General features: G+C 39.3%; 3 protein-coding genes and 1 long non-coding RNA gene across 8 annotated transcripts in view; 2 read left to right on the top strand and 2 right to left on the bottom strand.

Annotated features, from left to right (window-relative positions):
• The window catches only part of LOC111319449 (uncharacterized), an 11,784-nt gene extending 2,691 nt beyond the window's left edge, over positions 1-9,093 (bottom strand). Inside the window, exons 1-5 of one of the 2 annotated variants that reach the window (XM_088747635.1) lie at positions 8,969-9,093; positions 6,511-6,593; positions 5,487-5,554; positions 5,042-5,097; positions 302-3,744 (exon numbers count right to left, since the gene is read on the bottom strand). In XM_088747635.1, the coding sequence (XP_088603761.1) occupies positions 302-3,732 (3,431 nt within the window). In that variant the 5' untranslated portion in view covers positions 3,733-3,744; positions 5,042-5,097; positions 5,487-5,554; positions 6,511-6,593; positions 8,969-9,093. Of the gene's footprint in view, positions 1-301; positions 3,745-5,041; positions 5,098-5,486; positions 5,555-6,510; positions 7,851-8,968 lie in introns of those variants that run through there. The other variant, XM_088747636.1, reaches the window with a different exon arrangement.
• Positions 1-15,364, top strand: part of LOC148736603 (WD repeat and FYVE domain-containing protein 3-like) — a 21,724-nt gene extending 6,360 nt beyond the window's left edge. Inside the window, exons 4-9 of one of the 4 annotated variants that reach the window (XM_088747659.1) lie at positions 9,669-9,878; positions 10,864-11,081; positions 11,247-11,419; positions 12,725-13,405; positions 13,607-13,706; positions 14,061-15,364. In XM_088747659.1, coding sequence (XP_088603785.1) covers positions 9,669-9,878; positions 10,864-11,081; positions 11,247-11,371 — 553 coding nt within the window. In that variant the 3' untranslated portion in view covers positions 11,372-11,419; positions 12,725-13,405; positions 13,607-13,706; positions 14,061-15,364. Of the gene's footprint in view, positions 1-9,668; positions 9,879-10,863; positions 11,082-11,246; positions 11,420-12,724; positions 13,406-13,606 lie in introns of all 4 variants that reach the window. The other 3 variants (XM_088747658.1, XM_088747657.1, XM_088747656.1) reach the window with 3 other exon arrangements.
• On the bottom strand, positions 13,988-26,562 carry LOC148736601 (solute carrier family 22 member 18-like). The gene is made up of 7 exons (XM_088747644.1): positions 26,242-26,562; positions 24,712-24,955; positions 23,158-23,196; positions 19,586-19,807; positions 17,609-17,823; positions 15,781-15,882; positions 13,988-15,363 (listed from the first exon to the last, which is right to left on the bottom strand). Exons 1-7 carry the CDS (start codon positions 26,443-26,445, stop codon positions 15,070-15,072), a joined length of 1,320 nt encoding a protein of 439 aa, XP_088603770.1. The 5' UTR covers positions 26,446-26,562; the 3' UTR covers positions 13,988-15,069.
• On the top strand, positions 23,773-24,642 carry LOC148736602 (uncharacterized). The gene is made up of 2 exons (XR_015996291.1): positions 23,773-23,909; positions 24,531-24,642. It is a non-coding gene; the product is annotated as an uncharacterized LOC148736602 (long non-coding RNA).

Below are 26,562 nucleotides of genomic sequence, written 5' to 3'. Positions count from 1 at the left end.
AGATTGCCTGTCCCGTCATAGCGTTTAGCATCGTATCGACTTTGAGAAATTATTTCTGACTAAGTTCTAAACAAACGAAACTCTAATTAAAGTTCAATTTTAGGAAGCGATTCATCAAAATCTTCCGGCTCCGAGTACTACTACATGAAGTCATCTTCTCTTTCTTGACATTTTATGGATGAAAGACAAAGACCAAAACAAAAAAACAAACAAACAAAAACTAACCCTAAGTTGGTCAAGTGAAAAAGTTAAATGTGCTATTCAGTTTATTATAGAAAATTGCTCGTTATATCAGACTTACCCACTTTCCGTAAAATCGAATGTCACGTTATCCCCCATCAACACAAACGGAGCCCATTGGGAAGGTTTGGGAAAGCCATTGCTTCTCAACCATTGAATGGCCCGGTGAAGAGATTCACTGGCACTTTCTCCACGAACAAGGTGTTTGTAGAAATTTTTCATGAGCTTCGACGTTGGTTCGTCTTCTAAAGCCCACGATGCTACCAACACTGAACGTGCACCGGATGCTAAGAATGCTCGAGCGATTCCAATAACTCCTTCCTTTTTAACTAATCCACGCCCACTGTGACAACAGCTGAGTACAACCAGTTTAGCTCGCACTTGAACTCCTTGAATGTCGGACATTGTCAGGAGGTAGTCTTCCTCTTTTGGAGTACCCTCAATACTACATTGAGGAGAGAGGGCAATCTCTCCTCTTTCGGCATTTCCATGTGCGGCAAGATGTATCAGACTCACTGAAGGCATTGCTTGAAGTACCGCCTGCTTTGTTGCGCGACTTCCTAACAGAGGCTGAACGCCCAGCAGTCGACCAACCATTTGTGCTTCCTTACTTGCATAGAATAATGGTATAATGTCAGCATCTTGTCCATTGTAATGCACTTTGCCAACCGTGGGATCACCCACAACCAGTGCACCAGTTGGACTGTGATAGTCCGCTGAACATTCTTGAATAAGCCTGAGAGTTGTTAGAGAAGGGACGATGCGTATTCTGTACTTCTCCGATAAGTACTTTCCGGTTGGTTTATCACGCAAGGCAGCAAATGGGACTCGGTAAGAGAATCGATCCGGCACAATGATGATTTCAGGCTCTGTAAGTAAGTTTACCACGGGTGCGACGATCCATTGGTAGCACAAGTGATGAATTCTTTCGGTATCTTTGGCTTCGTCACCTCGCAAGTTTGCTCGGCTCTCTTCACGAAGAGATGTCGTCACGTTGTCATCCAATGATCGGTCTTCGCAGTTCGCTGCGGGTAAAACGCCGAAGCCGGTGGTGGCTTTTTTGAAAATTCCTTCCACATCGCAAACTTGCTCAGCATCAAGAGTTTTCACTTTCACTTCGTCTGTTGCATGACAGCAACAGTCTCCATTTGGTTTCAGTGCCCAGACAAGAACGTGCCGCTCTAAGTACGAAATGTATAAAAAAACACTGTTACTTTCTCTTTTTACGATGTTTTCAATCCCAAACCATGATTGTGGATCAGCTGAGATGTGGCTTTTCAGAGAGTACTTGTCTGCCATGAATTCTGCGAGGACTCTTGCTCGTCCTAGCTCCTGAACATAAAGAGCATCTTGAAATTTTCCAGTACTGCAAAGCATCTCAGTGAGTAGCTGGTAGGGATAACTGCCGCGTGTCTCTAATAGAGACATTTTAAATTCACTGTTTCTTTTCAGAGAAGTTCTGATTTGTTCGTATTTTCCAATGCATTGAAGGAGGTGTTGCTTTGCATCCACAATCTCGGAATGCGCTAGTTTTAGCATAGAAATACTGAGAAAGCTTTCAAACTCGCACATTTTATCTCCTATTTGACTGCTTAGGGAGCACGCTTTCTCTAAACAATCTTTTGCCTTGCCATATTCACCAAGCGATGCGGATAAACTTCCAAGCTGTAGGTAAATTGTTGCTTCGAGTCCTCTATCGCCACATTCTCTGCTGATTGTAAGCGCCTTCTCAAAATGTTCTTTTGCCTTCTCATTGTCATTCACAGAAGCAAATACAGACCCTAATTTAGAAGTAGCGTGGGCTTCTAGGTTTCTGGCACCAATTGCTAAACTGACGCTGACTGCTTTGTCCAAATATTCTTTAGCTTGCTTATTTTTTCTAAGCTTAGAATAAGCACCTCCAAGACGAAGGCACTCGCTAGCCTCTCCTTGTCTGTCTCCAATTTCTTTCGCGATGTCAAGTGCTTTCTCGTAATATTCTTTAGCCTTCTGATATTCGCCAAGGGAATAAAACACACTTCCGAGGTTCCCGTTACTTCCTCCCTCTCCTCTTCTGTCGCCAATTTCTATCGCGATGTCAAGTGCTTTCTCGTAATATTCTTTAGCCTTCTGATATTCGCCAAGGGAACAAAACACACTTCCGAGGTTCCCGTTCCTTCCTCCCTCTCCTCTTCTGTCGCCAATTTCTATCGCGATGTCAAGTGCTTTCTCGTAATATTCTTTAGCCTTCTGATATTCGCCAAGGGAACAAAACACACTTCCGAGGTTCCCGTTACTTCCTCCCTCTCCTCTTCTGTCGCCAATGTCTATCGCGATGTCAAGTGCTTTCTCGTAATATTCTTTAGCCTTCTGATATTCGCCAAGGGAACCAAACACACTTCCGAGGTTCCCGTTACTTCCTCCCTCTCCTCTTCTGTCGCCAATGTCTATCGCAATGTCAAGTGCTTTCTCGTAATATTCTTTAGCCTTCTGATATTCGCCAAGGGAATAAAACACACTTCCGAGGCACCCGTTCGATGTTCCCTCTCCTCCTCTGTCGCCAATGTCTGTCGCGATGTCAAGTGCTTTCACGTAATATTCTTTAGCCTTCTGATATTCGCCAAGGGAATAAAACACACTTCCGAGGCACCCGTTCGATGTTCCCTCTCCTCCTCTGTCGCCAATGTCTATCGCGATGTTAAGTGCTTTCACGTAATATTCTTTAGCCTTCTGATATTCGCCAAGGGAATTAAACACACTTCCGAGGTTCCCGTTAACTCTTCCTTCTTCTCCTCTGTCGCCAATTTCTATCGCGATGTCAAGTGCTTTCTTGTAATATTCTTTAGCCTTCTGATATTCGCCAAGGGAATGAAACACATTTCCGAGGTTCCCGTTAACTGCTCCTTCTCCTTGTCTGTGGCCAATTTCTATCACGATGTCAAGTGCTTTCTCCTGACATTCTTTAGCCTTCTGATATTCTCCAAGGGAATGAAACACTTTTCCGAGGTTGTCGTTAATTCTTCCTTCTCTTTGTCTGTCGCCAACTTCTATCGCGATGTCAAGTGCTATTTGGTAGTGTTTTTTTGCCTCCTGCATTTTTGCTAGGTAAGAGCATACACGCCCAAGTCTGTCATAAACCATTGCTTCTTCTCGTGTGTGGCCAATCGATTTTGCGATGGTGAGTGCGCTTTTGAAAAGTCGGCTAGCCTGTACAAACCGGCTTTGTGCTTCATATCTGTCTCCCAGTAGTCTTGTTAGTATTCCCGCGCGATGGAACGTGTAAAGAAGATTGGTTGCATATCTTGCCGCATTTGTGTAACCAGAGATGGCGTAGTACGCATTGAAAAGTACATTAGTAATATCAAGGCGAATACCAGAGTTAAGGTTTTGAAGTAGAATTGCAGACTCATTACATAACTCAGTGGCTTGCAGGTCACGATCAGTGTTGAGAAGAAATATGGCGACATCTAAACCTATCCGGATTGATTTCAAAATTTCTGCAACGTCACTCATTATGGTTCTCTCCTGTTTGTTGTCGTGGGAAAGGGAACACAAGAAAGGAAACTTTTAAAAAATGAAAATGATAAATATAGGAGTCCCTAGGCTTTTTTAGGGAAGTGCTTGTTTTCTTCCTTTTTTAGAAATGTCTGAGCACAATCTGCCTTTTTCACTCTTTTGTTCAAACCAATTCTAAATGCATCAGATGGGTTGAATTCAAGTAATCGTGGAACAGGTTTGGATATTGCTATCAGAAACGTTTCACCAATAGAACAGCGGTTAATTTACCAAATGTGTTGTGTTTGTATTGAACTCATTACATCCCACGTAATTAGCTGTTACTGAATCTGGTCGCCATTTATTGCCTGAAAATGACTTTCCTTAGAGATAGGAAACGTTTTGGAACTTCTAGTGGTCATGTAGTGATAGGGCGGAATAGGATGAGATGGTTTAAGTCGGCGCCCTCCACGGATCGCGAGCGTTTCGCGCGTGTCCTCGCCACATTCACGCCTTTAGAGCTCGCTTAGCTGCCTTGCAGCTGAAACAGGAGAGAAATTTCTTGAATCACACCTTTAGTTATGAAAATGGGTTTTCTCTGACATTGAAAATTACAATAATGGCGTTAATTCGTATGTTTCAGTTTTGAAGAAATATTTGGACTTTTCTTGAAGAAAATAATTTCTGTTATGTCAATCAGGAGAGACGATGGAAGCGCCAGCTGTCACTTATTTCATTGTGAACGGGAAATGGCAGAACAATTTTTGTGGCTTTATAGAGAAGTTCTCCTTCCCTACTCATCTTGGACGCGTGCGTTTTTCGTCCGCATGCGCGCCCTGCCATTCGCTGTAGCTGAGTAATCAGCTCAAGTTGGAAAGTTCTATTGTGATACTGGATCAGATTTTCAGCAACTGAAATCTTAGAGTAGATAAGAAGTTTCTTCGTTTGGCATTGTTTCACCATCTTTTATCCAAATGAAAATTATATTATATCAGTTTTAGACACTCGCATTTTTTGCTAGTTTGAGATGTACGAAATTAGAACGCAATAATGTTGTCAATGATTACTCAACAATTACTTTCAAAACTGAAAATATATTTGATTCGCATGCAGCTTAAGAGGGCAAAGAGCAAAAGATTCTACCCAGCGCTTAAACCGCTCACTCGTTTTGAAAACGCTTTGTTTTTAGACGAAGGAAAATCTTTGCATTTCATTCGATTGCATTCGCGTCACTTCAGCAACTCATATACCAACTTCTCTAAATGTTTTGTTTCGGAAAATAATAATGTCAATTTTATTCAGGGAAAATGAAACTAAAGAAGCTCACCTTTGAAAATAGAACGCAGGTCTTCTTCAGTTGGCTTATGGTGTGTCTAATGAAAACTAAAGTAAGAAAATGAAATGAGACTTCCAGACAAACAAACGTAAATGCAAATAGCTGGTGCAAGAAATATTACTGGCACGGTTGATGAGGAGAAACCATCAAAATTGACCTTAAACATAAGTAAAAAAGAAAACCCTACGATGGAAAGTATTGTTTCCGAGGTTGCCCATAAGATTTATTAAATAACATACGGGATCTTCTCATTTTCTATTATTCCAGAAATTATGAACATGTAGCTTCTCCCTAAAATATCAATATATCACACAGTAATCAAGTGATGAAAGTAAACGGACTCATCATTCAGGGGGTGTCATCACTGTGATTAGCAAGTTTCGATCTTAAAGATTCTAGCGCATAATATTTCAGAATTAGATATTAAGCCACTCACCTTGAAAAAAAGAAAAGATCTCTGGATAGCTAGGAGACCAAAATCAAGAAGCTGATTTCAAATTTTCTCTGCGAAGCAATGAAGAATGCAAAGAGCCTGTGTGAGATCGCTTATCGGTAAATTGTTGATAAAAAGTAATCGTTGTTAAAGCATAAGAAAGATGGCCTGCATCACAGTTTGCCCATATGGTATCTCAATAAATATTGGAGCTCGCGTATCAGTGATAAGAAATTTGTGGTTTAAAATGCGCTTTGTCTTAACTTTAGAACCTTCAAGTTACAGAAGTGAGGAACATGTGGCTCCGATCCTCTTTCCCATATCAACATATTATTCAGTGAACAAGCGACAAGAAAACATATCAGCTGGTGTTTTCTTAACACAACACCAAATTCTCCCAAATGACCAACAAGTTAATGTGAAGGGGCTGGAAGGAAGAATTTCTGAAAAGGTCAGAAATTCAAAGAGTTAATATGACGCAGACCTTAAATGTTTTGTGATCAAAACAAAACCCTCGCAAATATTATCAGATTATTTGGACTTAGAACTCTTGTATCGATGAATTTCCTCAAATTTTAACCCGAACTATATATTTTTTTTTAGAGCGGGAAAAAAATAATCATTACTAAATTTAGTTTTTCAGTTGGTAATCTTTTCAAAAATAAACACTCTCTGTTGAGAGTCCTAACTGTTTGAGTGATAAGACCGAAAGCCGCAAGAAACAAAGATAAATGCAAGCAGCTCACGTAAGAACAAACCGCTAACTTTTATGGGTCCAAAAATTACATATAAAGACTAAGAAAGAGACTAAAACTGCGGTTGATAATCTCTGGACCAGAGATGTATCAACATGACTTTCAGTTTCGACCACATAAGGTGCATTGAAGAAAATTGTAGCGCTTTTTTTTGCATCAGAATTTGCTGTTCTTGAATTTGATTTCTGTTAGGCTTGGTTTGAGGTAGCGTAGAAAATTTTAAAAAAAGGGGGAAAGGAATGAAAACCTTTTTTTCAATTTTTGCTTCTTACCTTCAAACAAGGAAGTGTCTGGTTTAGTATTCTGATCATGTGACTGAAGATTCTCAAAGTAAGAAACTGAATTAACGCTCTCCCTGCAAAACACAATGAATAACACTTACTAGCGTGAAAAAAAAAAAAAAAACTAACAGCTTAATCGGTAAAACAAACATTTGTTTAGAAACCTAAAACAAATCTACCTCCCTTTTCAACTTCCCCAAAATTTAAATAAAAAAACATGGCTCTTTGAATTTTTTACATCAGAATTTCCTTATGATGCATCGTGTGTGTGCCTTTCCTCTTTAACTCTCAGACTCTGACAGTGAAGAATTGTTTCACGTGCAACTTCTCTTTGCAGTATTAATATATTCTTCAGCCAACAGTTTGGAGAATAAATACATTGTTAATTAGACGTTTTGTTGTTTAGTATCGCTGAGTATTTTTACGAGTTGTGCCGTATTTTGACGAGCCCGTAGGGCGAGTCAAAATATAAACAATGAGTAAAAATAGTCAGCGATACTACACAACAAAACGTCAAATAAGCTATTTATTATCCAACACGCCAAATTGCTTTTCAGTGCGGGCGAATTTCGCGGATATTTACCTTATGGGGAGTGCGTGACAGAAGTATGCGAAGCGGAATAGAATTGGCGCGTTGTCGCTTTTTCCTTTGATAAATGAAGAAATTTCCTGGTCGTCTAGCTGTTTTTCTTCGTACGATTTATCAAATAAACTTGGGTCAACATTTAACGTAGATCTACTCTTCGTCGTTAGAAATATGATTCAAATTGTCTGCCATTTTCTTTTTCGTAACTTCTATCCAATTCTTCGCTTGCGCGATGCGAGAAAACCTGTCTAACCGGTTCTCTGGAGCACAAATATCGCGTGATATTTGTAATCTACGGACTGTAGTTGGATATTAGGGACTTAAAGCAGTCAGGAAGGCAACGCCACGGAAGACGTCGATTAAAAAATTAGTTTCTACTTTTAGTCAAAATTTCGAAAATGGCTGCATGTGTTTACCGTTTCATACGGCGCCAGACCTCAAACTCAACATAACGCATAAAAGTAGCGTTGAGTTCCAAATGTAAATTTAAATAATTTGCCGCTGCGGTTTCGCTTCGCAGACGACGTAAATTTTGGTGATGTCACGTTGTTGTTTTGCAAAGGACGGCTAAGAAATGTACAAAGTTTTAAAACGCACGTGCTGGACTATTGTTCTGCCACTCTATTGTTTTTCCACGTTCTCGTTGCCGTAGCCGTCGTGGTTTGCTTAAAGTCCCTATTAACGACACTTATCAACTGGGAGATGTTAAATTGACGCTGCATCTTATTCTCTAAAAGTTTTTACAGGGACACTTGTAACATTGTGAAAAAGAGACTTCATGGAAGTTGAAGGCGTAAAGCTGAGTAAATCATGTTATTTTGCGGACTATGATAAGTTTAAGTTAACAAATCTTTTCCAAAATCTAAGATTATTTCGAGGTTTAAGTCCTGTGCCTTGGAATTTTCAGTTCAAAACATTTCAGTTTTGCAAAGTGGGACGAGACTGTTTCTAAATTTATATTTTTACAACTAATCTTTTGTTAAAGAAGGGTGTCTTGTTTTTATCGAGCCGTATGACTGATAAAACCAAAAGTAAGAAACTGAAATAGAACTTTCTCTGCAAAACAAAGATAAATGCAAATAGCTATTGTAAGAAAGACGTGAAAACTTGATTGGGAAAATAAAAACATTGATAAACCAAAGAAGGAACAACAGGTACCAAGTATAAAGATTAAGTTCGATTTATAAAGAGCAAAGAACAAAAAGCCGTTTACGAACCTGAAAAATCAATCGCTCACCATTTTCCCCATAAATGAACACAAATAAAGTGAACATTAAAACTAAACGTGACCAAACGGAGAATTTATGAGAAGGAGAATCTCGCTCATGTGATAAGTTTTTCGTCGAAAAAATTTCAATTTCGAATGGCGTTACTTCACCCATTTACCAACAAAGGTACCGTCCTTCTGAATCTGATCATTAATTCCTATTGCTGAAGGTAAATGTTCACATTGCGTTGCGCTTGCAACGCAATGTGAACATTTAGCATTTGTAAACTTCTCAGGACGTTTTTAGGCAAAGATAAGGCATGTCTATTGGATTAAATTTACACAGGCGTTGTGATTGTTATGCAAACGCTAGGTGGATTTGATTGAAACGAATTAACTTAACATGCCAGAAGAACTTATTCTGTAATGCGCAAGAGATTTGTTCTTCGTGGACTTATGAAAAGCATTTTAAAACATAGAGGGGCTTTATGCCGAACGACGTCGCGCTATTGCAATTTATGATGTCGGTATAGGAATCAATATAGAACTGGTCTATGCAAGAGAGTTTCTGGTTATAAAGGCGTTGAAATGTGTATTGGAAAATTGATTAGTAGTCACATTAACACAGCGCGTCAACAATTAAATATCTTACTTACCACGACTCTAACTTTGAACGCTTTGTTGCTTTGAACAGTGAAGCAGCCAAATTTAGAATTAGAATCAGCAGCATATGTCTATTTGAAGGTTATAGCCGCGTGGCAAATCACCTCCCACCCCTGAGGGGCCGAGATAGAGTATGCAGCGGTTGTTTGCTCGTCACACAATGGGGAACAGAGAGCGCATTGCGTGACGAGACCAAACAACTGCTGCGAAGGAGACTGCAGTGATTGTGGCACCAATGCAATCTATCTTTGCTTACAATTATTCAGACAACATGGAGAATAAACCACAAAATACCTGCGTCTGAGTTTATTACAGACGAATCGGAAGGGTTTTTATTCTCATTGGATTCTTTTGAGAGTTGATGTTGCTTTTCTTTAACAAAAATGTAAACACCAAGTTTTTAGTGTCCCATTTTAACCCATGCAAAAAAAAATAGCTCTTGCATGCGTGGTATGCTTATGTTCTGGCTTAAGCCTTCGAGGGTTTTGACAGGGTATTGGCTACAACAAAAGTAACGCTGCTTGAAACAATGAGTTTACTGGTTGATTTGTCTCGACGAGAAAAGTGAATACTCGACTGTTGTGATCCATGTAAAAGCTTCTTGATTGATAAAAAAATACTTTCGTAAGTTTCTATTCGAGTGGAATTTGACAAGATTTGAATTCAGCTGAATTTTGTTGTCTTTGTTTTCAGGTTTGGTCAATTCCTAGTGTCCACTCTACCCGCGCATCCTTCGAACGAAAACGAACTGAAACTGGACTTGGGGTCATCACCTAAAGCTACTACTGCTGAAGGGGAGGAGGGAGAGGAGATTTTGTCACCACGGCGCATCTGCTTACGTAATGTGAAGCTTGAGCTGATTCTGTGCTTGATTTACGCTGAAGGAGGTGAACTGGATCACGGGTGAGACAACAAAAATTAATAGAGGTTTTTTCCGAATTTTTGATTAAAGTCCTATCGATTTATTGAATCAGCTCGAAGGAGACCATAAAATATTAGTTTGATAAAAAAGTAAAACACAAAAGGGGCCGTAATAAACCAAGAAGGAGCTAGGAGGGCCAATGATGGAGAAGATTCACACGGATTGCAAACTGTGAGCGGCCAATTTTTTATCAAGATGCACAAATGTAGGCCCGATAACCAGCTGTTGTTCGGGAAGTGAGCCCACACCGCCTCCCAGTTAGCTCAATGGATAGAGCGCTGTACTGCTGTGCAGGAGGTCGGGGGTTCGAGCCCCGGCCGGACCAACACTCAATGTCTTAAAATAATTGAGAAGAATATGCTACCTTTCTATAACATCAAGAAATGGTTAGGGGTAGGAGACATTAATTTTCCACGCACGAGATTACTGTGTGATGGATGTCCTCCCCTTCGGAAAAAAAAATTACTTACTTACTAACTTACTTACTTACTTACTTACTTACTTACTTACTTACTTACTTACTCACTTACTCACTTACTTACTTACTTACTTACTTACTTACTAACTAACTAACTAACTTACTTACTTACTTAATTACTTTCTTACTTACTTACTCACTTACTTACTTACTTACTTACTTACTTTCTTACTTACTTACTTACTTACTTACTCACTTACTTACTTACTTACTAACTTACTTACTTACTTTCTTACTTACTTACTTACTTACTCACTTACTTACTTTCTTACTTACTTACTTACTCACTTACTTACTTACTAACTTACTTACTTACTTACTTACTAACTTACTTACTTACTAACTTACTTACTTACTAACTTACTTACTAACTTACTTACTTACTTACTCCTCATTTGAAACAGGACCCGATAACTCGGCTGAAATAGCTCTTAAACAAACTTTGTTCAGCTTTGAAGTTTTTCCTTAAAATATTCTATGCTTTATAGTTTTGCTGATGCCGTTCAGGAGACTCTCGGGTTTGATTGGCCCCTTCTCTTCATAGAAGCGCATCTCCATAACACCAGTGTGGTACGTGCCACTCGCATACTAGTTACCATCCTCAGCAGCGTGCCAGCGCTCAACAGGTTCCGAGAGGGACTGGGTAGTGGAAGCTGGTTGGATGGTACTGACATCATGCTGAACAAGACAACTTATGTCGTGGCAGGTATAAACTGATTTAATTTTTAAGAGCAATAACAGTGAGAGGCTGGCCAGTGAAAGTTACAGTGGTGTAATGGTCAGCGTGCTGTACTCTGAATCAAGAGCTCCGGGTTCAAGATCGGGTCAATGTGTCATGATTTTAGACAAAACAGCATCTTTTTACTTTCAGATGTGTATTCAGGTGCGCAGTTTGACTGGGAAAGTTTGTACTCTGTGTTCTGGTCTCCTTCAGCCTCAGGAGTCAAACTCCCCACCGCCAGTCCCCTGGAACCTGGTTCGTACAACATCTACTGATCCGCAGCTCACGTACTGTAGGCAATGGCGCACAGCATGGTTAACGAGGTGGGTGAAATTCAAAGGTGTTGTAACGGTGATTTTCACTTAAACATCGCAAGTTAGGCTCAACACATCCTTTATATTAATTGGCGCATAGCTGATTCCAGTTTAGCACGTCACGTGCTGCGATTGATTCTCAAACCAAAGGTCGCCTTTTCACTAATAAGGACCGCAAACTAAATCAGGACAATAAAGTTGTGGAAGACGCGGATTGAAAATTAATTTATTTAGTTAGTATTTCGCGAATTGCTGGATGTGAATAGCGTTTCCTAGAGCGCCACACCTCAACTTCAGCATAATATATCTCAGCAGCGTTGAGTTCCAAATAGAAACTTAATTAGTTTTCCGTTGGGGTTTCTGCCCTTAGGCCACGCAAATTTGGATGAATTCACGTTGTTTTTCGGTTTTGCGGGGAACGGCTAAGAATTGCACAAAGGAACCTCAAGCACACCTACTGTTTTGCCCATTAGATTTTATGTTTTGCCGCGACTTCGTTTTCCTCGACGTCATAGTCTGCTTAAGGTGCCTCGTTCCTTTCTATAAAGTCGTGGGCGTGTGACCTATTAAGTCTCCAAAGATTGAGTCCGTTTGTTTTCAGCCAGTTTAGCATAGTCAATTTGCGCGTTGATGGAAACGAAGTATGATTTCGTCAGAAAAGAAACATTATGTCGTCAGGAAACGAGTTGAAAAATTTGAGGTCGAAGTGGGGCAAAACCTCCAAATACCTTCGAAGAGCTTTTCTATTCACAGCCATGGCAAGATACAGAGGAGATTTCCTGGCTCAGAGAATGTCCAGTGATGCTGATACAGTTCCTTCTCTACTTGTATCGTAACATTTTAAGTTTTGCTACAGTGTGCACCTCACAAGAATTTCTCGAGAGGCTTGTCGCTGGTTTGTTTCCCAAGAGAAGAAACTTGCTAAAATTCAGTCCAAGAGGTGTTGTGATGGAATGAGAAAATTAGAAGTTTTTGTTTCATTTGAGCAGCTTTCAAATGTGTCATTACTATTCTGGGATTACTTTGTATTTGTTTTGACTCGCTCTGTGATTGGTCCTGGAAACCTGAGCTATCCTCACAACCAGTCAGACGTAAAATGAATTCCAATCGGGGCTTGGTCACTGCGTTTTCCTGAACTTTCTACTTGACTGAGTTCTCATTGGCAGGTGATAGTGTTATCCCTTGTTTTGATTAGCTGTAACGATAACATTGGTTTTTGTTTCTTGACAGTCAGTTGATAACTGCTCGGGAACGCTGAATTTTACGAGAGAAAGACAAATGATTAAGAAATGGTGTTATGTTTTTTTTATCCAGCTTGGATCAGATAGTAAGAATGAGGGGGAGCCTGGAACAGAGTCTGAGCCTGTGTTCTCGTCCCAGAGCCTGCTGATCTCTCACCCAACCAGGAAATGTGTATTCGAGTTTCTCAGGGTGATCATGACTGATTCGCTGACCTCAAACACAACTCCAAAAAGTCTGGGTGTCATTGACACCATTTCAGAGTTAAGCAGAAATCTTTTCTCTTTGAAACTGTTTGGTAAACCTCTATGTGAAATAATTGCTCTTAACTCGTCAACCCATTTCACCAGTTACTATAAATTTTCAAACATAATGGTCAATTGTCGTATATTTGAATAAATTATCAAAAATTATGATAAGTGTCATGAATTATCATTATTAAGTCTTGCTACCCATGTACCATCATATACTAATGTTCATGTTGGTGACTTTGGAAGCGAATCTAAAGTTGGTCTGTGAGTGACGCCGTTGGTAGGGACTGTTCACGCTGATAAATGCATATCAATGCTGATCACATGTCATAGACACAGAGATTCATGGGGTTTGTTGTAGTCAGACTTTTCAGTTGATATCTCGCATATATTTTTGCAGGGCAAATGGCTAAACATTGGGTCAAAGATGAATTTGCTGACATCTGACATTTGCTCAGGTTGTGGAATAAGATTCAAATTCATTGAGAGGCGCCACCAGTGTGAGGTAAGTCATAGTCTTTTGGCTTCGCTTTCTATAGGTTTTTCTTATACTAAGACAGTTTTGGTATTTGCTGGAAGAAATTGTGATTTGCATGTGTTCCAGTTAAAAATTAAAGAAACTCGTGTTTTAGGACTAGTTTGCCCCCATCAACCAATTTTTCTTAGTTTATTATTGAAGAACATTTTCTGTTCCTTTGCTTTCCAGATGTAGCAGCTATGAGTCAGAAATAAGACGCCTTGGGATCCATGCACCAGTCCGCATGTGCCACTCGTGCTACAAGAAACTGAAAAAGTCATCCAAGAAGGTCAAGAGCTAACGTCCAGTTCTGTGTCATTCTTTCATTCCAAATTCAATTCTGTAGCTGGACTTGCCTCAGAATAGGATTGCAGATAAAAACTCAACAGTCATGGCACTATTGATGCGATTATAATCATCATGTTTACATCAGATTTAGGTCAGTATCTGAAAAAAACTGCACACCTACCCCTCACCCATTAACTCAACCTTATTATGAGTTGAATGCTCTTGGGTCAGGGGAGGGGTGGGTGTGCAGTTGCTCAGATAAGTAAGCAATGCAAGCAAAAGTATTTTTTTTGTTTATTATTGGCATTGGGAATTAATGGCATGAACCTTTTCTCTCCTTATGTTTGACATCTAGAGAGTAACATTTCTGTCACATGAGGTGGGCATTACAAGTGTGACAACACAACAGAAGCAGTACTTTTAGTTCACTTTTGGTCGGAAGTATTCTATTCAAAAACTCACTACAAGTAGACAACAACTTCGTGACCTTTACAACTCAATCATTTTTAAAGTAGTAGTAGGATTTTATCATGTAGCGAATAGGAACTTATTTTCTTTAATAATTTAGTCTTGATTGAAGGAGGCATTTTAACAAATACATATCACAGATACATATTAGTGATAATGCACAGCTTAAATCAACACAAACCCATCCCATTTTTTCTATGTATAGAATTACTTCAGTTTTATTTGTTATTCATACAAGAAAAATTACTGAAATTGTATTTTCAAACTATCATTCCTTATGAATGAAACGTTAAATTAATTTTACAAGATGCCCAGACACAAGATCTTAACCTCTTCAATGGTTAATCTATTTTTCTCTGCAATGTTGAATTTTATTATTTCACTAAGTCTGTGACACTAAAAAATTATGTTAGTATTTCTGTGGTCCCAGTTAAATTTAACGTAATCGAAAGTAGTGCAGTACTGTTCACGTGATATCAATAACATAGGAAATATGTTGTTCCAATATTGAATCAATGTGGCACAAGGATGGTAAGGGAATCTGTGTTGAGGTGTTGTCTGGTGATTGATAATATATTTTGTAAGTAATTGAGTAATTATTGACTGATAAACTTTATGTGAACAAGAGGAATTACTTGTAAATATCTTATTCTTCCTGAGAGCGCATTAAAATAAAGGCATGTATGCCTTTAAATTTAGGAGCCACAGACAGAAGTGTGAAGAAATATTTGTGTATCTCAGTTTAAAGGTAAACAAACCCTGGCAAATTTTCTCTAGCACTCTAAAAAATAAATTATGATACCACCAACCAGTGCAACAGTAAAAATGTTAATGTACATGAAAATAGTTCACCTCAAGCTCTACCAATATCTGTGAGTGAATCTTAAGCTTGGTAACTAAAATGAGTCTTTACCATGGTAAAATAAAAATATGGCAACAATAGCATTGACCACAAGTCCCAAGAGGCCAAATGAAGGCCAACCATAATTCTTGTACATGATACTCCCCATGGTTGGGGAAACAGTTCTTATAAGGGAGTTGGTCGCCATGGAGAGACCTAACACAGCACCTGTTTTGCTGACTGTGACACTTTTAGTCATCGCTGATGTTGTAATGACATTCAGTGTTGTCCCACCAACTACCATTGGAATGATCACAATACAAAACTGGTAAATGTCTGTCACCATGTACTGCAAGGAAATGATTGAATAGAAAAATATATTTAAACTGGGTGAACTTGATAAAAAAAACTTTACACAGTCACAAAACAAGGTTAATGGAATAAAATATTACTCTTAACAGATGCATTGTTTAAGATATAAAACCTCACAGGCAAAGAAACACTGTGCGAAAGTACTAACAGTAAGAGCCTGCTCACAGATTAAGATTCATTCACTTTTTGCTTAAACCTCAACATCAGTAGAGAAAATAACTATCCCCAGTTGTGTAAACAGCAGATAAGCGATAGCAAAACATACGGCACCATCCATGGGATGGAGATTTGTTCAGTAGATAGCATTATCCAACCTTTGAACAACCAGGGCCTGGCCTTTTTCCTGAGGGGTGTTTTCTAACAACTTTTGAATGCATTTCACTAATTTCCTTACCAAAAGCCCATAAGCCAATGCTATGACACATATGGCACCTCTCAACAGAAAAGGCTCACTAAATCTTCTTGACAAGACACCCACAATAAGTCCTTGAACAACCTAAGGGTAAAAACATGAAAAATGAATAATTCATTATTATGAACCATGATCTGTAAGAAGACAAGTGACTGATGAGAACCATCATCAAATAAGAATGTTTACAATAATGCCTTTGCTGTGTCTGTCTTTTATCTTAAAGTGCACCTACACTCAAAAAATTTTTTTCGCTTAACGAAGTAAGCTTATTTTTTTGAGTATTTCTGCGCAAAAATTTTTTTATTTGCTCAAATCTTCAATTTTCTATGCCCAGTCAAAATACGGAAAATCGGCCGCCATCTTGCCCCACGACCGAGTTTAAAGAAGAATGGCTCTAGCGGGTAATGTGACGTCAAATCGAGAACACGAAAGTCTGCATCTCACACATTTTCACTTGTTTGGGAAGATTGTCGTCGATATCGTCCGAAATATGCCGACTAGGTGTGTTGTATGAAGATTGTATGGAGCGCGATACCCTCTTGCAAATTTCGCACGTTGCTACATCCTTCTACAACACACTTAGTCGGCATATTTTCGGACAATTATCGACTACAACCTTCCCAAACAAGTGAAAATGTGTGAAAAGCAGACTTTCGTGTTCTCGATTTGACGTCACATTACCCACTAGAGCCATTCCTCTTTAAACTCGGTCGTGGGGCAAGATGGCGGCCGATTTTCCGTATTTTGACTGGGCATAGAAAATTGAAGATTTGAGCAAATAAAAAAATTTTTGTGCAGAAATACTAAAAAAAATAAGCTTACTTCGTTAAGCGAAAAAAATTTTTTGGGTGTAGGTGCACTTTAATCTTTTTAATCTCAGCAGTGACCAAGACATAGTTACTCCTTACCATATAAATACAATACCAAGCAGAGAAGTAATGACAATAAAGCAAAATTATTAATAATTAATTATTAGTTGATGCTATTCCAAATTCTCCTGTGGAGGCGCGGTGGCCTCATGGATGGTGCGCTCAACTTCGGATTGAGTGGTCTGGGTTCTAGCCCTGGCCGGGACATTGTGTTGTGTTCTTGGGCAAGACACTTTACTCTCACAGTGCCTCTCTCCACCCAGGTGTATAAATGGGTACCGGCAAATTTAATGCTGGGGGGTAAACCCTGCGATGGACTGGCATCCCATCCAGGGGGGAGTAGAGATACTCCTAGTCACTTCACGCTACAGAAACCGGAGTTAAGCACCGGCCTAATGGGCCACTAGGCTCATAAACAGACTTAGCGTTTACCATTCCGAATTCTCCACACTAACATTATAAGAATCCTATGTCAGTCAATAAGGAGAATTACTCATTAGATATTCAGGGCTCAATATCAACGGTAGCCCACAAGCCACAGACTAGTAGAAATTCAGTTTTGGGTAGTGGTTTTCAATTTCCACCAGCCAGTTTGGCTGGTAAACAGACTGAAATTGTCATAACATCTAAAAACATCTAAGATGTCACTAGCTACTTGGCTAGTAAGTTGAAAAGTTAGTGTTGAGCCCTGGATATTGAGAGTGAAAATTCCCAGGTTCCAATAAGTGACCATCTGTACCATTATTATTATTATTATTATTATTATTATTATTATTATTATGGTGTGAGTTCTAATAATTTGGTGTTCGATCACTTAATAATCCCCTTATTGACATTTTACTTTATTCTCATTACCTATGTGCTTGATATTGAGTTGATATTGTAAGGAGAAATTCTCTCTTGGTCACTCACAGGAGTTCAACACATCTTGCATCACTTACTATTGACAGTCCACCAACATAAGACATGACAAAGCCGTTGTGCTGAGGCTCCAACTTAAAAAATTCCATAGACACTAAAGAGAACATAGACTGAAAAATTCCAAATGGGATCCCTGTGATGACTTTGATGGTTATCAAATATAACACAGTAGGTATATGTAAAAGTTCCAGGATCTTCTTGATACTGAAAACACTTTCAGGCTGTTCCTTGTTATCTGCAAGAAAGCAAAACCATCATGCAGTAACGTTGATGAAAAACTTGTTATACAATGTACCTCTTTTACATGCCCCATTTATTGAAGGAAATTATGGGTTTTCCTTGGTGTTACAACCTGTGAAATTTTTCTTGGTCTGTTGTGGTCATTTTTTTAAGCATGGATAGGAGAAGTACATGTAGAGGTGGTATGGATAATGTGAGGATTGAATATGCACATTTTCTGGCATTAGCTGCCTAAGGATTCTTGGGAAAGCATGAATGTTATCAAAGGTCAATGGAAACTCATAGTTGATTTTAAATGACTTATAGAATGACAAAATTATGTCACAATAGAGTGATCACTGGCTTGACAGTAAGTGCAATTAATTGTGGCTCAAGGGGACTGGGTTTGATATCTGGCTGGATCAGTGTGTTGGCTTCTTTGGCATGAAAATTCACTCACACAATGCCTTTTTCCACCCATGGGTATGAATGCCAGTGGGTATTGCTGAACTGTTCAGGTAAGTTAATTAACTCTTTCACTGCCATTATCTTATTAGTAATTCTCCTTGCTGTCTGCCATACAATTCTTGTGATGTTACTTTGGAGAATTTTGAATTGGATCAACTAATGATCTGGTTGATATTTTCGTTCATTCTTGCCACTTTTCTGCTTGATATTGTATTGATATTGTGAGGAGAAATTCTATCTTGGTCACTCATGGGAGTTCAAGAGTCAAATTTGTACTTGAGTTGAGAGGCCCATCCAGAGCTTATCCAAGTTTCCATAACATGAAACAACTAGAAGAATTACAACTCCCCCCTGGATGACACACCACTCCATTGCAAGGTTACCTCCCAAAACTTCATCAGACTTCTTTGACAATTTGCTGGTAACCATTACTGTCAAACTAAGTGAAGTGTACCCCTCAGGATTACATTAATGATTTGATTAGTTGAATATTGAACTCACGAATTGTTTCAGGAGCACAATAACGAATGAATATTTGAACATGGAACCCGCTAACCATTTCAAGAATGCATTAATGGATTGATTATTTGAATATTGAACCTGATAGCTGTATTCGTTTTGAAAAGGCATGGATCATTGTTCAAATCAGAAGTCCATTTCTGATTGGATTAGGCAAACATGTGATGACGTATGGGAACCATTTCAACATGGCATCAGACATGGCGGGAAAAGTGAGTTCAAGTGTTGTGTAGAACTTCTTGTAAATGTTGTAAATGGAATGTTATCGAGAGCTTTTTTCACCTATTTACATCTTAACAAACTTGTAGAAATTCTTGTGTGTATTCGTGGTCGAAAAAATAGATTACGGGCGAAGCCATTGCAAGACTTTTTATTTCGTTAATATTTGCGATCAACTGTTTTCGCAGCGTTTTTACAGTGCAGTTTGTTCATTTTCAGGATTCCTCGTCAAATAGAACAATCTTATTGGACTTCAGAAATAGACTTCTAATTTGAACGAGGATCCGCACCTTTTCAAAATGGATACGGCTATCGGGTTCAATAATCAAATAATCAATCCATTATTGCATTCGTGAAATGGCTAACGGGTTCAATAATCAAATAATCAATTCATTATTGCATTCTTGAAACGACTGGCGAGTTCAATATCCAAATGATCAATTCATTACTGTAATCTTGAGGGGTACGCTTCTCTTAGTTTGACTGTAATACTCTTGAAAGGAGAGTGACACTGTGAAAGTCAAATGTTTTGCCCACAAAACAAGTTGGGTGAACCAAATTCATTAACTTACTTGCTTCAAGCTTTTCAGCAGATTTCTCCTCCTGTGATAAAACTTTCGTATTTCTTGGGATGAAAAGAAGTGAGATGATAATGCTAATGAAGGAAAATGTTGCTGCAAAGAATGCTGCAGACTGTTCTCCATATCTCTTTGTGATGAGACCTCCAACAAAAGGACCTATCACCATGCCAATGGCATAAGACACACCCAGTTTGCCAAGAGCATCTGCACGACCTGTTAAAAAAAACATACAAAAGTACAAGCTCAACAGATTATCACACTGGTGTTTGTCCTAAAAATTCTCAAAAAGCAACTTATGTTGATTGTCTATTCTCTTCTGACCCCTCCCCTCCATACCATCACCACTTACCCCCCCCCCCAAAAGGTCAAAAACAAATCAGTCTTAGTCACAACAGGCCCAGTTGTCTAAGGGCTGGATAATGCTCTCCACTGGATAAATTACAACCTGTGCATGGCACAGTACATTTTGTTCTAAAACACTCATTATGTGGGTATGCAAATATATATAAAAAGAAACTCTTATTTGTTGAAGGCTAAAATAGTCCTTGGGAAAAAGCTGTGGGGCAGTCTTTCGGTCCTGCATTTAGTCACTGAAAAATTGCTAGCGTTCCTCAATTGATACTGATGCACTTGCTTTCTTTCTTTCGGGAGATGTTTAAAAAGTGGCCCTCCTCTTGAGATATTTTTAAGAGTTTTAACACACAGTTCACAACGTCTTTCAACTAATGTTCTTAAATTAAGGAATTGCAGAGCTTCTGGGTAAGATAAAGTAGGTACTGTGAATTTAAGAGCACGCTTCTGTATTCGATCTAGCTCTTGTGAAAGGTAGGAGGGGAGGGCGTGGTGCCATACTACACAGCAATATTCAAGAACAGATCGTATCAGTGAGATATAGATAGTGGTTAAATCATTCATCTCCACACCCCCTCGACGGAGTACTCTGAGTATGTGTAGGCGTTTAGAAGCCTTGGTGACAGTAGCTTCAATGTGATTGTTCCATCTTAAGTTATTCTGAATCACCAGGCCAAGTACTTTGTGTGAAGTTACAAGCTCTAATTGTTGGTCGCCGATCTTCAAATGAGGGAGTTCTGTGGGTTCCTTGAGAAAGCATATCCGCATTTCTTTACACTTTTTAGCGTTGAGTTTCATCCAGTTACTGGAGCTCCAAGAGGCGACAGTATCGAGACTTGTTTGGATGGTTGAGGTGCTGTTCCTTACGAAACCCTCAGACAACGATACATCATCTACAAACTTCCAAGTGCAGGATTCTGGGTCGGAGATGTTCAAGTTATTTATCATCACCAGGAACAATATTGGACCAAGTTTTGTTTCCTGGGGGACGCCGGCTGTTGTTGGAAGCCAGTCAGAGATGGAGCCAGGTAACTTAACGCATTGTTGACGGTTAGTCAGGAAGCTTATTATCCACGGTATTAAAAAAAATGCGAACTCCTAAGCCCAGAAGCTTCTCTATCAGTACGTTGTACCCGATAAGATCGAAAGCCTTAGAGAAATCTAGAAAGCAAAGGCGGAGGTGTCGCCCGTGTGAGTCGAGGTATGTAAGCCAGGTGTGAATCATGTCCAGTAAACAATACGTAGTTGAAGTTCCCTTCAGGCACCCAAACTGATTTGGGTCGATTTTATCCTTGGCATCGTCAATTAACCATGTAGCTACGAAATCCTCAAGGACTTTGGACAGACAGAGAGTCAACGAAATAGGTCTGGTGTCGCCCTCATCCATAGGTGGATGTACTTTTGGGATGGGTATTATATTAGAATCTTTCCAGGCTGCTGGTACAATGCCAGATTGGAGTGATGTGTTAAAGATGGTGGTGATAGGTTCAGCTAGTTCATAAGCAAACTCTTTGACAATGCGACAGGGTACGTTGTCTGGACCATGGGCCTTGGAGGCTTTTATGGCAAGTAACATCTTGCAGACTTCGTGGGGTTGCACAAATGGGGCTTCTGCCTCAGCAGGGAGGAAAGCTGGTAGTAGATTACTGTCAAGTGGCGGTATATCCGCATTAACTGAAACGTAAAATCGATTTAAACTGTTGACTAGTTCTTGTTGGCTCATGATTTTCCCGTCACGCTCCAGTGAAATAAGGGATGGCTTTTCAGATCTGCCAGACATTTGGTTGATAAAGTTCCACCACTTGCGGCAGTTATCTTTCTTTAGGTGTTGTACTTTGTTCTTATAAAAGAACTTTTTCCTCTTCCCTATTTCTTGCTGCACTTTGTATTTCAAAGAGCGCCAGGTTGGGATGTTGCCGCTGTGAAATGCTTTCTGTCCGTCTTTAATTACGAGCTTGAGTTCAGGAGTTATCCATGGCTCATCTGTTTGATGCAGCTTGATGCTCTTTACAGGGAGGATCCGATAAATGGCATCTGTTAGTTGGATAGTAAACGAGGATGCTAGATCGTCAACAGACAGTCTGGGTCCAAGGTCGATGAACCATTCATGTGTAGTAGCCCATCTTCCAAAGGCGTCGATTCCAGATCGAGGGTAGTGGCGCACCAGGCGCTTAGTGGATCTAACCCCAGGGGATCGCCTGTGCACTTGGCTAGGATGCCAGAGTACGATGTTACGATCACTTGAGCCTAGCGGGGCATGAGTAGTTGGACTGCTACACACATTATGCATGTTCGATAGTATGAGATCTAGAATAGCAGAGTCTTTGGTAGGTTGTTGGACGACCTGCTTTAAACTGTGATGAGTAATCAAGTTACTGCAATCAAAATCGTTGAAATCGCCAAGAAGGACCAAACCATTATCAGGGTGTTTGTTACACAAACAGTCGGTAGTATTAATTAAATAGTCATTCAGTGTCATGGTCCATTGTTAGGCTCTGCTGTGAGTAGTGGCTTGGGTTTGAGCCCAAAATGTCATCATTTTGTATGGTCTTTGTATCCATTAAGGAGAATGTGGCTGCTGGCAGACTATGCCAGACTTACGTTGATATTGTTAACTGCAGCACCATAGTGCTAGCTACAATAGGGCTGGAAAAAATAAAGCATGAGAAAGGGGTTGGGAGGGTTAGGGAGTTCCATGTGGAATCTGTGTTTTTGTGACTATCGGCAGGTCGACCTGGAGGATGATAAACAACACAAATAGCTATGCCAGATAGAGGTCTTGGCAGGCGTCTGGGACGCAAAATAAGCCATAGGCATTCAAAATTCGGGTTTTCTAAGTCCAAGCACTGCTTACAAGGTATCACATTGTTCAAATAAACACAGATTCCGCATAGAACTCCCTAACCCTTCCCAACCCCTTTCTCATGCTTTATTTTCCCCAGCCCTACTGTAGCTAGCACTATGGTGCTGCAGTTAACAATATCAATGTAAGTCTGGCATAGTCTGCCAGCAGCCACATTCTCCTTAATGGATACAAAGACCTTACAAAATGATGACATTTTGGGCTCAAACCCAAGCCACTACTCACAGCAGAGCCTAACAATGGACCATGACAATGTCCAACAAAAAGATGACGATCATCCCACGAAAATGCTTTGCCCTTTTTCTTTTTTTCAGTCAAATTAATTCAAAGCTGCAGGAAGTAGCCTTACCTTCTTTTTCTGAGATATCTGTGACAACCATTTGTGATCCTGAAAAATAATGATTTCATCTTGATAGGCAACACATTTTGAAAAGTAATATCACATGCTCAGCATTAAGAACAACAGAATATTAACTGCCCTTGGAGTGACTGGAAACTGATCTCTTCTTATATCACTCCCTAATTAAACATTAAGGTCACGAGAATACAGGAAATGATCAGTGACTAACAAAGCTCTTGATTGTTAAACAAATTCTCCTTGTCAGCACCTTAAGAAATGTATAGACAACAGTATGGAGAATATACACACTGATGTTAGGGTGAAAAGGTCCTTGGGTAATGTATAGAGAACAGTATGGAGAATATGCTTACTGATGTTAGGGTGAAAAGGTCCTTAGGTAATGTATAGAGAACAGTATGGAGAATATGCATACTGATGTTAGGCTGAAAAGGTCCTTAGGTAATGTATAGAGAACAGTATGGAGAATATGCATACTGACGTTAGGGTGAAAAGGTCCTTAGGTAATGTATAGAGAACAGTATGGAGAATATGCATACTGATGTTAGGGTGAAAAGGTCCTTAGGTAATGTATAGAGAACAGTATGGAGAATATGCTTACTGATGTTAGGCTGAAAAGGTCCTTAGGTAATGTATAGAGAACAGTATGGAGAATATGCTTACTGATGTTAGGGTGAAAAGGTCCTTAGGTAATGTATAGAGAACAGTATGGAGAATATACACACTGATGTTAGGGTGAAAAGGTCCTTAGGTAATGTATAGAGAACAGTATGGAGAATATGCATACTGATGTTAGGGTGAAAAGGTCCTTAGGTAATGTATAGAGAACAGTATGGAGAATATGCATACTGATGTTAGGGTGAAAAGGTCCTTAGATAATGTATAGATAACAGTATGGAGAATATACACACTGATGTTAGGGTTAAAAGGTCCTTAGGTAATGTATAGAGAACAGTATGGAGAATATGCTTACTGATGTTAGGGTGAAAAGGTCCTTAGGTAATGTATAGAGAACAGTATGGAGAATATGCATACTGATGTTGGGGTGAAAAGGTCCTTAGGTAATGTATAGAGAACAGTATGGAGAATATACACGCTGATGTTAGGGTGAAAAGGTCCTTAGGTAATGTATAGAGAACAGTATAGAGAATATGCTTACTGATGTTAGGGTGAAAATGTCCTTAGGTAATGTATAGAGAACAGTATGGAGAATATGCATACTGATGTTAGGGTTAAAAGGTCCTTAGGTAATGTATAGAGAACAGTATGGAGTATATGTATACTGATGTTAGGGTTAAAAGGTCCTTAGGTAATGTATAGAGAACAGTATGGAGAATATGCATACTGATGTTAGGGTGTAAAAGGTTAAGAAATGTTAGTGGTACCTAGAAAGTAGTGTGAAGAAACAGGAAAATATTCTCCATAGCAGAATTAAAAAAAAAAACTCAACCCATCAAAACTTAATCAGAAATTGCTGGACATAGGTGGAAAACTTCTTCAATCTCCATACTGCAATAGACAACCTGGTAACTGTACTGAACTTACCTTGCATTGCATGCATAAAAATGGATGGGAGTCTTGACAGAAAAAGCATGCTTACAGTTGAAGCTAAACCAAGAATTGTGTAACTCATGGCTGCTGCTATGAAAGACAAAACCAGGGCTGCTCGGCTTCCAAAAATATCTCCAAATCTTCCAAATATTGGTCCACCACACAACTGTACCACTGCAAATGTAGTCTGAAGGTAGCCAAAGACTACAGGGTCAGCTCCAAGTTTCTTGGATAAATACTAATCCAATGAAAAAATTAATAAAGAGGAAATAATAGATTGAAATGAGATTTTGCATGTAGCACAGACATACCAACCCTAAAAAACCAAATCTTGCCATGTCTCACACAGGTCACCAAATATTTCCTATGAAGTATTTTGGTCAAAAACGGACATGACTGGTTTAGAACAAAGAGAGTTAGGGATAAGTCATTATTTATCCCCTAGGAGGGTGGGGCAAAAGACTGGGAGGATAGATCAGATGCTTTCCAGGGGGAGTGGATGGGAATCAGTGGTTGCTAACAGAGTAGAAAGGGAGAGCTATGGAAGATTTACACTGCCTACGAGGGGAAATCATTAGAATACTACACAACCTCAGGGGGGTGAAGATCAGGTAAATTTTACTGTGACAACCAAATCCTCTGCCCCCCTTCCCCCAGGAAATTTAACAAATTGACAGTGGTTTAGCAGTGGTCACCATTTTGACAACTGTGATGACCGATATCATTATCAGAAGGGTATAGACCACACTAAACCACAGTTGATTTGTTTTTTCAGCACAATATCTATGTCAAATAAAATGATTCTTTTGTTAATAAAGGCATTGCACAACAGGTTGTCAGGTTGTTGCCAGCAGTGTTGTCTGTATCTTTATAGCCAACAGCAAATTGGCCAATCAGATCATGACACTACTGCAGATTGTGGTAAAAAAATAATTAGTAAGAAGTCCCTTTGCATGGCAAAATTTTCAAGAAATACCACTAGGAGATTTTCAAGATTTCTGAACGGCTTGAGAAGGACAATTCGCAAGGTGGCTCGATGAAAAGAAAAGGCAAATTCAAGATTAGCTTCCCCTGACATGACAAGTGTCATTAAGCTGCCATCCTCTGCTGGCAGGTGCAATTGCCAATGAAAGCATACTAGTTTTAATCTGAAATAAGTTTTGGATAACACGTGGGGCATATGTTGACTGTTCATCTTCATCGTAAAGTGTCAGCTGATAACTAAAAGAAATACTTTTAATTCTCGCCTAAACTTAGAACTCCACAGCAACCACAAGAAAAAAAATTCTTCATCTGTAGATTTAGAAGAGCATAATTTTCCAAGGAAAGGGCAAATAATTTATAACAGACTGAAGAAACTTGCTCCAATTCCTCTATACCTGTCGTTTCGTGATAAACGATTAACATATATTGGCTTTCAAAAACTATTCACCTTCCTTGAAATCCAATTTGAGAACAAAAAAAACGGGAAACAAGGTTCTCTTTAACACCATTGTAAAAAATGCCTTAAATATTTTACCTTACCGGTAAGACTCCAATCTGAACCCAAAAACAAGAAGAATAAATCACAGCGTTCAAATGTGTGTTAAAAAGAAGCCATTTACGATTGGTTTTGAAAGAAGTTGAGTTTTTCATCGTACTTCCTGACGCTGTTATAACCGGATCTGGATCTGGGCCAGTTTCTTCCAACATGTCGGATCTCTTACGAACTTCAGAGTCTAAGGACATTTTCAATCACTTTTGCGAATCCCTCGCCTGGAGATGACACCGACGAAACAAGTACTTTGAGGACAAAAGAGATCAAACTTGCCATGTCACTACCGCCGGCAACTATTTGTGAAGCCA

The sequence above is a fragment of the Stylophora pistillata genome, chromosome 2, assembly GCF_964205215.1.
Source record: "Stylophora pistillata chromosome 2, jaStyPist1.2, whole genome shotgun sequence".
In the NCBI taxonomy this organism is placed as follows: Eukaryota; Metazoa; Cnidaria; class Anthozoa; order Scleractinia; family Pocilloporidae; genus Stylophora; species Stylophora pistillata.
This window is presented reverse-complemented; position numbering and strand designations above follow the sequence as displayed.